At 39.1% G+C, this 11,865-nt stretch overlaps 1 protein-coding gene across 1 annotated transcript; it reads right to left on the reverse strand.

Annotated features, from left to right (window-relative positions):
- Positions 1–8,288: 8,288 nt before the first annotated feature.
- Positions 8,289–9,298, reverse strand: LOC140145993 (uncharacterized). Its single transcript, XM_072167730.1, is given in 2 exon segments — positions 8,289–9,010; positions 9,013–9,298. Coding segments are annotated over 2 exon segments (954 nt in total). The 5' UTR covers positions 9,245–9,298.
- Positions 9,299–11,865: the final 2,567 nt, after the last annotated feature.

Here is an 11,865-nt window from a genome sequence, read left to right on the forward strand (position 1 = left end):
GCCCGTAGATCAGGGTTTTTTTTTCGTCGCCTTATGGTGTTTAAACAGCATACTAGTGTAAAGCTTTGCCAAACGTCGAACGTTTTACCAAACGTCGACCATGTGTCCGTTTTACCCAAAGGTGTAACTCTTACCCAACTTCAGGTAGGTAATGGTTTTACACAACGCGGTGTTCCTGCATTTACCCAAAATGGGGGTATTGTTTAATGTTACCCCAACACATTTGGCATTTCAGGCATTTGCTTTAATGTTTGTGTATTAATATTTGTACTCTTTACACCATATAATGCTGCACTGATCAATAAGAACGTATGCCGTCATTGACCACGTGTTTGCATGTATCCAAAGCACGTAACCTATATGTTAAAGTTTGGTGGTTGTGGTTTAAAGGTCTGCAGTTAGGATGCGCAACGTCTTGACTGCAGAAACACACGCATATGTAGACATATTAATTGAACTACTAGTATATGCCATTCATTTTTATCTCGCACTATTTTAAAGCGATATGAACTAAATTTCTTTCATTTGGCGATAAGCGACTATTTAAATTCATGCGACTAGTGCAATAAACATCTACTTACTTGCAGACATTTCGAACACCGACAGTTTTATTAATTTAATGACGATCTATGTATAGGTAACTGTTGCTTAGAAACGGAGTTGCTATTTGATTTTCTTCCGGTTAGCAGATCGTCAAAAACGTGACTCAAGTATTATTGTCCATCGTATCTATTCATGGTTTTGCACTTTTTCCTTATTGTGATTGCTTCCTTGATCCATCTCTTATACATATATACATATATGGTCGAATCCAGCCAAAAGTGTCCACGGGCCTAAAATCAAAGTCCGAAATAAAAATGTCTCCACAATTTTTTTTCCTTTTGCCCATTGATTGATGACATATTGGCCTTATAGGAACCAAAAGTGCCATTACTAATCTTGAAAAATAAATCCAGGACGTGTGATAGTAAATGTGATATCAAAACCCAATGTTACCTACGAATACCACTAGGATGCTTTCACTATCGCAATACTAATCAACCTAAAACAAATGGAATATTCCCATTAACGCTTTTTTCGTGTAATGTAGACCACAGGGTGTCAGGAAAATGCTAGCTCAACCAGAAAATATTTGTTTTTATTTTTATAACACGATCAATATGATCTTAGTCAATTTATGCTAGTTTATTTTTGAAAATGAAGTTTAGGTCAGTTTCTGTATTTTATTTATCAAATGAGTATGAATCAATTTACACATTGTATAAGAACGAGTAGGATATATGTTTTCAAGAATATTAGGAATTATACGCATACACCTAACGCTTTATACAATGAAAAGGTGAAGAAACCCGGGTATTCGTAGGTAACATGAGCGATTTAACAATATCTATATTGAGTTTAGAGGTTTAAATTTTGCTATTATGGTAATGAATTAATAAAATGGTAGTTTTAGATCTCTTTCAGATGGTACGTCCAAATGAATAAATGCTATTACCTTAGATCAAAACAATTGTGATGCTTTTAGGAAGATTTTGACCACTTCATTTTGATATACAAGTAGTTGATCAGCAATTTTACATAATAAATAATTGTTGAATGAATCCGTATATGGGTAATAATAGTGTCCTGGGGTACCGCTTAAAGTTTTTGACAATTAATTTCCATTGGTAGGGACACTTCATTACACATGTCATGTATTATGCTGTATTCGTAATGTAACACAGGATTTGGACACGGGATGCAAGAGTTTATTCTTCTCAAACATGTCAGTTTATTGTCGGCTATTTGTTGTATAAAAGTGGAATTCACCATATAAAAAAACCCTGCATAATAAAACAGACAAATTGAACACCAGATTTAGTATGTAAATTAAACAAAGTTGCGCAAACAAAACAAATGTTTAACAGACTTAATCCCTTCAAATATCAAATTCATTAAACAGAAAAGAAATACTTTTGGTTTATCAGAAATTGTGATGAATTAATTACTAAAGTAATTACATGGTTTGAAACTTCAAATTACTAGGAAACATAATGGAATTTTGGAGTTTGAGATATATAAATATAAGATCAAAACATGATTATAATTGAATATAGAATATAATATAAAATAAAAGATTAAATACAAATATAGATTCAAACTGGAATGTAAACAGAAACACCACTCGAAAGCACGGCAAAACAAAATAACTTTCTCAACCTGAACGTATAACAATATCAGTAACACAATTAAGAAATTGTTCACATGATATAAACTACGTCTCCTGGCATTAATCCATTACAAACCATGACTATGAGTCTAAAAATTGAGTAAAGAATAATTGAAAGAGTAAATAATAAAGATTGTCAGAAGTATGCATGAACTACTTAAAAGAGTAACAAGTTCATGAAACTGTTTCCAAAAACACACTGACTACTTCTGATTGTCAATTTTACAATAATCAATGATAAACGAAAATAATTAACCATTAAAAAGTCTACATTCCATTGCTAAACAATAGAATGCATTAATCTTGGACTATAGATAATAATATATTACTAAGACAAGGTACAAATATACATGGCTATTTGTATGAAAACTATTCTAAACACAAGTTAAACTTTTGTCTCTAAGCATACATACATTATAATATGACAAATCATTCAACCTATTTAGCAGTCTTATCAATTCAAAACTTTCCAAAACATTGAAGTTAAGATTTCAACTTGTCATAACTGGAAAAATATAATATCTGTACTACACCAAAGCGTATTAAGCATAACTTGAAACTCAACTCACAGGTTATTGACCAAACTAAACAGTCTTTCAGAAGATTGCTATACCAACTAAAGTGAGGTTCAAGTGACAGCTTACAATGAATGGAGTATAATACACTTGGAAATATCAACACAAGAAATCGGTTGCCATGGTAAAAAGTTTTTAGCATGTGAATCCTGTGACCTTAAACACTATTGGTCATGCTGATGTATACTCAAAAAACATATTCATCACAGACATAAGATTCTCAGCAAATGTTGAATGAGAGGAGGATGGTGAGGTGAGGAGAGATTAACGATCAAAACTTCTGCCAGGGACAGAATTTGCGAACTTGGCCTCACCTACAGGTCAAGCTCAAGGGCCAAATATGCCTATATACTGCTGTATTAAGATAAATTGGTGCATCTTAATATCAGGGTACAATTTGGAGAATATTATTATGGCCCAAAAATAATATAATTATGAAAGAATGAATTAACTCTCCCAACATTTACCTAATATTATAACTACTTATCAAAGGCCTATCTGGCTATACAATAAGTAGGCCTGATAACAAATAATACTAATTTTACTCTACAATGTTCAACAATCAAGCAGGAATATAACCACAATCTCATGGTATATGTTTTAACATACCTTCATCATTCATAGCTTAACTCATCAGCCTAATCAAGTGCTCGAATTAATTTTAAACAATAAAAAACAAACACCATTTTACTGATATTTCTTGTGCGCACTCATAACTAGTATGAACGACATTTCATTATGACCCAAAGTTAAATAAATTGCATCAGCAACATAATAATTAAACTTTTACACAAAACCTACATAAACCATTACTATGTTTACTATCCCGCTTGATAGTGATCATATTAACACATTATAATTACAAAAGAAATCAACTCACCCCAACTTAGGCTGAATATATCCTTATTATTAAAGGTAGAACACATCGTCATCATCAAAACACATAATTATTTCCATAATATTGTTGATGGTCAAGTTTAAGTACAATCCATCTTAGCACAGTGAAAGTGGGGTGTGCACTGTCCTGGGCTGACCATCCACGTAGCAGAAGAGGGTAATGTGACACTTTGGAACTAGTTCTCAAATTACAAAACAAGAGGTGGTGCTATACCAAACAAAATTTCTTTAAAAACTTTGATGTGAAAAACTACTTGTCACACACTCCCCTGCTACATGTTGGCGTCCTCGACAACTACATTACTTTAAAACACATTAAGTTACAACTTACTCAAATTGATTAGAGAACATTCTCATTAATAACAAGTGGGACTCGCTGAGATGTGCCATGACCTCCTCCGAAACGGGTGGTAAACCGCGTATTCTCCTAGACTGGCGAATTGGCTGCTCCCCTGCTTTGTCTAAAGCAGTACCTTCCACATCACTAACATGGTCTGTCAAGTTGGAAGAAGAAGTCCCTGAAGCAGTTTCCAATGGAGGTGTCGCTGGAGGTGATGAGTGAGGGGCTGGATCAGCCACATCACTACCAACTGGCTGATTCTCAGGAGCAGGTTGATCTGCTGGGTCGCACTCTTCTATTCCTGGACGTAAGGAAATGACTAAAAGATCATCAACATCATCATCGTCTTTGGGATTATCCAGTCCTGCATCTCCCATTTGTTGTGGAACTTCCAGCTGATCTTCCGTCTCTGGTGTCTCATGGATATCTTCCACAAGCTCTCTGGAGTCCAGTAGTTGAGTAATATTGACTGCCTTAGCTGGTCCATCTCCTACAAGTGGCTTCACAGTGTAAACATTACCATCTGGATCAGGCCTGCCAACAACTACATGGGGGGTAGGAAGCCAGTGATCCTGAATCTTATTTCTTCCACGAGGATGGTTACGCAGAAATACACGTGCTCCAATCTTGAGATCAGTACGTTGTGCGTCTTTGTTCAACAGTCTTCTCCTGCGTAATGCTTCTCTCTCTGTCTGTGCAGCTGCTGTCTGAAAAGCAGTATTAAGTCTCTGATGATGGTCCGACACCCATTCATCAACACATCCGTCTTTGGGGGCATCCATATTCAATCCCAATACATTATCAATTGGGAGTCTCGGTTCCCGACCAAAGAAGAGATAATATGGAGCATAACCGGTTGTTGAGTGCGGGGTGCAATTGTATGCATAAACCAGTTCCGGTAGATAATCTGGCCAGTTTCTCTTTACTGTGGGTGGTAAGGTACGAAGCCGATCATGCATTGTTCTGTTGAACCTTTCACACTGGGCGTTGCCTTCTGGGTGATAGGGTGTTGTTCTTGACTTGGTGATCCCATATACATTACATAACTCCTTGATGAGTTGGCTTTCGAAGTTACGTCCTTGGTCACTGTGGATGCGGCATGGTACTCCATAACGTACAAACCAATCACGAACCAGTACTCGAGCGACAGTAGTGGCTTTTTGATCTTTCGTGGGAATGGCTTGTGTATATTTTGTAAACACGTCAGTGAGAACAAGCACATTTTCGATATTGTTCTTGCCAGGCTCAAGGACAGTGAAGTCAACTGCCAGAACTTCCAATGGTCTGGTTGCTGTGAATGAACCCAGTATTGGATGTACCTTCTTGCCAGCTTTGGAAATGGTGCAGCGTGAACACTTGTTGCAATACTCTTGGATGTCAGCAGCCATTCCAGACCAAAAGCACCTGCGTTGGATAAGTTCTAGAGTTTTCTGAGCAGACTGGTGACCGACATCATCGTGCATTGCCTTGAGAACTTCGGCCCGTAGAGCTTCTGGTAATAGCAACTGGTTCACTTCATCGCCATTGAGCTGAACTTTCCTGTACATTATCCCTTTCTCACTAGCAAGCCTATCCCACTGCTTAAGGAGTTTCCTTACAGCCTTAGGTTCTTTCATTTGTTGCCGCCGAGAACTTGGCTTTCCAGATCTCCAGAAATGAAGCAATCTCCCTATGGAGGTATCTGTTTGTTGTAGCTTCTCCAGCTCCATTGTGGGGATTGTCTGGGTAGCCTCTTGGAGATTAGGATCTGGCTCTTCCATCTTGATGCTTTCCAGAGACATCACTTCCTCAATTAGAAGACGCAAGGAAGGTGGCACTAGAGTGGAGTGACAGTTACTGATCTGTGCTGGTTCTACATGAAGAATCTCTTCAGAGCTTGCTGATCTGGGATCATGCCCATGGACTTCCTTCCGGCTGAGTGCATCCGCATTAGCATTAGACTTGCCAGAACGGTACACAATGTTGAAGTTAAAAGGTGCTAAGTCCGCTACCCAACGAGTCTCTGTTGCTCCTAATTTTGCAGAGGTCTTGATGTAGGTCAACGGGTTGTTGTCCGTGAAGACTGTGAACTCATTGCAGATCAGTAAGTCGCGAAATTTCTCTGTTACAGCCCACTTTAGAGCGAGTAGTTCCAACTTCATGCTACTGTAGTTGTTCATATTGCGCTCGTGTCTCCTAAGTGATCGGCTGGCATACGCAAGCACAACCCTTCTTCCTTCTTGGTCCTGGGAGAGTACAGCTCCAAGGCCGTGGTGACTGGCATCTAGCTCAAGGACGTATGGCTGCGTGAAGTCTGGAAAGCCTAAGATAGGAGATGTAGTTAGCTTCTGTTTTAAGGCTTCCACTGCTTCGGTGCACTTATCCGTCCAGGCTTCCGCAACTGGTGGCTTTGTCTGATCTGCTTTCTTTTTGGACTTCTTGCTGGAACCTCCAAGAAGTGCATGTAGTGGACCCGCAATCTTGGCATATCCAGGGACGAAACGTCTGTAATAGCCACAAAGTCCAAGGAAGCCTCTGAGTCCTTTCTCAGTCTTCGGGATCTGCCATTCAAGAACTGCTTCAACCTTGTCAGGATCGGGGGCGATTCCCCTTTCTGAAACAATATGCCCAAGGTATTTGATCTCCGACTTGAAGAAATGGCATTTTTCGGGCTTGACCTTCAGGTTGAAGGTCGTAAGTCGCTCCAACACCATTTGTAACCGTTCTAATGTCTCTTCGAAGGTTGAGCCAAAGACAAGAATGTCATCCAGATAGGTTAATACACTTTGGAAGTTTTGGTCCCCAAGGACACGGTCCATCAGTCGCATGAAAGTCGCTGGTGCGTTACACAGGCCAAAAGGCATGCGTACGTACTCGTACAGTCCACCAGTTCCAGCCCTGAAAGCGGTTTTCTCCACGTCTTCGTCAGCCATGGGTACTTGGTGGAAGCCGTGTGCAAGGTCAAGGCTACAGAAGTATTTTGCGCCTTTAAGTGCATCTAATGCTTCCTCGATCCTGGGCAGAGGGTACGCATCCTTGTGGGTCTTCGCGTTGAGAGCTCTATAATCAACACAAAGTCTCAGTTTCCCATCTCTCTTCCGTACCAGGACCACCGCTGAAGCGTAGGCACTAGATGAGGGTCTTATAATGCCCTGATGCACTAACTTTTGCAGATGTTCACGAACTTCTGGCCAATGTGGCGGAGGAATTCTACGATGAGGGAGCTTCACAGGTTTGTCATCTTGTAGTATAATGCGGTGCCTCACCTCATCGCAGTATCCTAGGTCATCGTCATCCTTGGAGAATATTGACTGGTAATTTTGCACAACTGATTGCAACTGTTGTCTTTGCTGACTCGTCAAATCAGTGCCAAGGTCCATCTTAGACAACAGGTCTGCTGTAGAATCTTCTTGGGGAGTATCACTTGGACATGCTATCTCCTGCACCACTGGCATCGCATCAGATGTCATTTCCACACCTACTTGCTGATCCGAGCATGCCTCAGTGATCAAGCCAACAGGGGTCCGTGGTGGAATATAAATGTCGAAGTTGGAATAATTTGCAATCTGCAAAGGGACAACGCCACTGTCATCTAATTTGACGAAGGTGGGTGCCACAACTAGACCGTTTTGCAGTTGGTGGGCAAAGTTTTCCTCAATAATTGCAGTGTGTATGCCCTTGGAAGGTCTGGTGGTTCCATTGATGGTCTTGATTGTTCGGGCAGGAATCAAAGTGGGTTTGGTGCCTGCAACTCGTACACGCGAAACGTCTGTGTGCACTTCCGCTGCTGTCACATTGTCGTATAATGCCAAGGCCTGTATCAGCTTATCATTGGGGGCGAAATACTTGCTATATCCGTCACCATACTTGTCTATCAAGATCCTCTTCATGTCCCGAAGAATGTTGGATCCCAAGACCCCTGGTACTCTGACCTTCTTGACAGCAATGGCAGTGTTAGCTGGATCTTTCACGACGAAGAATCCCATTCCAGGAAAAGTGTGTCCTGCATATTGCATGGTCAACCCGATATAGCCAACATAGGGGATTTCCAGTCCTTGTGCTCCTGTTAGAGTTAGGTACTCTGACACGTCTTCAGTCTCCACCAGGTGAGCGAGGTGCTCTCTGTAAAATGATTCCGTGAGTGTGGAGACCTGTGCACCTGAGTCTATCAGACTCTGTAAGTTTGACTTGCCCACAGTGACCTCTGTCTCCGGGCAGTCCCCTATGGCCTTTTGAAGGATGGAGCCATCGTTTGACCCGCCCACCATTTGGCTCGAAATGGCAGGCTCTATGCGTTTAAAGGACGTTGTTGTTGGTCCCTTCTTGTCTCACTGGATTTCTTGGGGCAGTCGGCCTTGAAGTGTCCAACTTGGTTGCAACGGAAACATCTGCGTTCTCTCCTGGTCTGAAGCATCGTCTGCAGTTTATCTATCTGCTTCTGTTGAGCATCCAGTTGCTCTGCCTGCTTCTTCAGGAGTGCCAACACACTGTCTTCACCAGTACTTGTCTCATTAAGAGAGACATCCTTTGTCTTCTTTGGCGATTTTCCTAACCACTTTACTGCTCGATCCCGAAAATCGAAGTAAGACAATGACGGTGATTCAATGTTAAGGCGCCGTAGCTCCCGTCTCAAATTCTCATCGTGGACTGCTTCTGCAAGTTGCCCTTTCAGTGAAATTTGCCGACTCGCTTTGTAAGACTCGTCCAAGCATGACATACGGTCGTACAAGTGAACTAATGCCAAGGAACAGCTTAGAAGATCCTGATTCGGTTCTTGTCGGTAACTGAAAAACCGTTGCTGGAGCTGAGGTAGATTGTCTCCATCTCCGAACACTCTAACTAATATCTGAAGTATTTCTTCGGGCTTCGAGCTGATGGTGTCACCCCGGCCACCAATCTCCTTCCTGGCGTCACCGGAGAGATGCTCTTTAATGAATGCCGCTGCCTCAGTATTAGTTAAAGACCGCAGTTCTAGCTGCGCGCGGACATCAGCCACCCAGTCGTATATCGAGGGTCGGATACTTTGACTGCCTTGCCCTTGAAGACTTCAAGGCGTCTACCAGGTGCCAGGTAGATTGGCTTTGTACCGCCTGTCTTCGTTAGTTCTTTCAGCTTCTCCTCAGTTTTCTTCAATTCGGCTTTAGCCTCATCGCTGTCCTGTTTGGCATCAGCTGCCTTGTCATGTTCTTGTTGTAATGCTTGCTGTAAAGCAGCCAATTGTTGTTTCAATTGGTCAACTTCCATACTTACTGAACCTTAAAAAAACTTACTCAGTGCAATAACAGAAACTAGACATTGGATAAAACCGATAAAACTGTAGGCATTACATAATACATGTATAAATTATAGTATTTTACACATTATACCATAACTGGGTGTCAATATAATGAAGATTTCATACAGGTACATAAAGATATATCACACAGGTAAACCATATCAGGCGCACGGGTATAAAGTAATCATATATGTATATAAACAATCAGTTTTTATTGTTTTGATTGTTTAATATAGATTCAAGTTCAAGTCACAGAGTTCAAGTTCGTCTCTTGAGGCTCCTTGATCTTCCTGTCTTTCCTGGTAGTGGCACATCATGGTAATGGCAAAGACTGTGGTAGTACCTCATCTGCCCGTCGACATCTTTCTGTTGTAACCAGCTTACTAGTCGCCAACCATAGTTTGGTATCTTCAGAACTCAAATTCAAGCCTTCCAACAAGCCGGGGGTTTGGTGAATGGTTGTATCAAAATCCTGCCGACTACGCCAAAAATGTAACACAGGATTTGGACACGGGATGCAAGAGTTTATTCTTCTCAAACATGTCAGTTTATTGTCGGCTATTTGTTGTATAAAAGTGGAATTCACCATATAAAAAAAACCCTGCATAATAAAACAGACAAATTGAACACCAGATTTAGTATGTAAATTAAACAAAGTTGCGCAAACAAAACAAATGTTTAACAGACTTAATCCCTTCAAATATCAAATTCATTAAACAGAAAAGAAATACTTTTGGTTTATCAGAAATTGTGATGAATTAATTACTAAAGTAATTACATGGTTTGAAACTTCAAATTACTAGGAAACATAATGGAATTTTGGAGTTTGAGATATATAAATATAAGATCAAAACATGATTATAATTGAATATAGAATATAATATAAAATAAAAGATTAAATACAAATATAGATTCAAACTGGAATGTAAACAGAAACACCACTCGAAAGCACGGCAAAACAAAATAACTTTCTCAACCTGAACGTATAACAATATCAGTAACACAATTAAGAAATTGTTCACATGATATAAACTACGTCTCCTGGCATTAATCCATTACAAACCATGACTATGAGTCTAAAAATTGAGTAAAGAATAATTGAAAGAGTAAATAATAAAGATTGTCAGAAGTATGCATGAACTACTTAAAAGAGTAACAAGTTCATGAAACTGTTTCCAAAAACACACTGACTACTTCTGATTGTCAATTTTACAATAATCAATGATAAACGAAAATAATTAACCATTAAAAAGTCTACATTCCATTGCTAAACAATAGAATGCATTAATCTTGGACTATAGATAATAATATATTACCAAGACAAGGTACAAATATACATGGCTATTTGTATGAAAACTATTCTAAACACAAGTTAAACTTTTGTCTCTAAGCATACATACATTATAATATGACAAATCATTCAACCTATTTAGCAGTCTTATCAATTCAAAACTTTCCAAAACATTGAAGTTAAGATTTCAACTTGTCATAACTGGAAAAATATAATATCTGTACTACACCAAAGCGTATTAAGCATAACTTGAAACTCAACTCACAGGTTATTGACCAAACTAAACAGTCTTTCAGAAGATTGCTATACCAACTAAAGTGAGGTTCAAGTGACAGCTTACAATGAATGGAGTATAATACACTTGGAAATATCAACACAAGAAATCGGTTGCCATGGTAAAAAGTTTTAGCATGTGAATCCTGTGACCTTAAACACTATTGGTCATGCTGATGTATACTCAAAAAACATATTCATCACAGACATAAGATTCTCAGCAAATGTTGAATGAGAGGAGGATGGTGAGGTGAGGAGAGATTAACGATCAAAACTTCTGCCAGGGACAGAATTTGCGAACTTGGCCTCACCTACAGGTCAAGCTCAAGGGCCAAATATGCCTATATACTGCTGTATTAAGATAAATTGGTGCATCTTAATATCAGGGTACAATTTGGAGAATATTATTATGGCCCAAAAATAATATAATTATGAAAGAATGAATTAACTCTCCCAACATTTACCTAATATTATAACTACTTATCAAAGGCCTATCTGGCTATACAATAAGTAGGCCTGATAACAAATAATACTAATTCTTACTCTACAATGTTCAACAATCAAGCAGGAATATAACCACAATCTCATGGTATATGTTTTAACATACCTTCATCATTCATAGCTTAACTCATCAGCCTAATCAAGTGCTCGAATTAATTTTAAACAATAAAAAACAAACACCATTTTACTGATATTTCTTGTGCGCACTCATAACTAGTATGAACGACATTTCATTATGACCCAAAGTTAAATAAATTGCATCAGCAACATAATAATTAAACTTTTACACAAAACCTACATAAACCATTACTATGTTTACTATCCCGCTTGATAGTGATCATATTAACACATTATAATTACAAAAGAAATCAACTCACCCCAACTTAGGCTGAATATATCCTTATTATTAAAGGTAGAACACATCGTCATCATCAAAACACATAATTATTTCCATAATATTGTTGATGGTCAAGTTTAAGTACAATCCATCTTAGCACAGTGAAAGTGGGGTGTGCACTGTCCTGG

This window comes from Amphiura filiformis, chromosome 2, assembly GCF_039555335.1.
Source record: "Amphiura filiformis chromosome 2, Afil_fr2py, whole genome shotgun sequence".
Lineage (NCBI taxonomy): Eukaryota > Metazoa > Echinodermata > Ophiuroidea > Amphilepidida > Amphiuridae > Amphiura > Amphiura filiformis.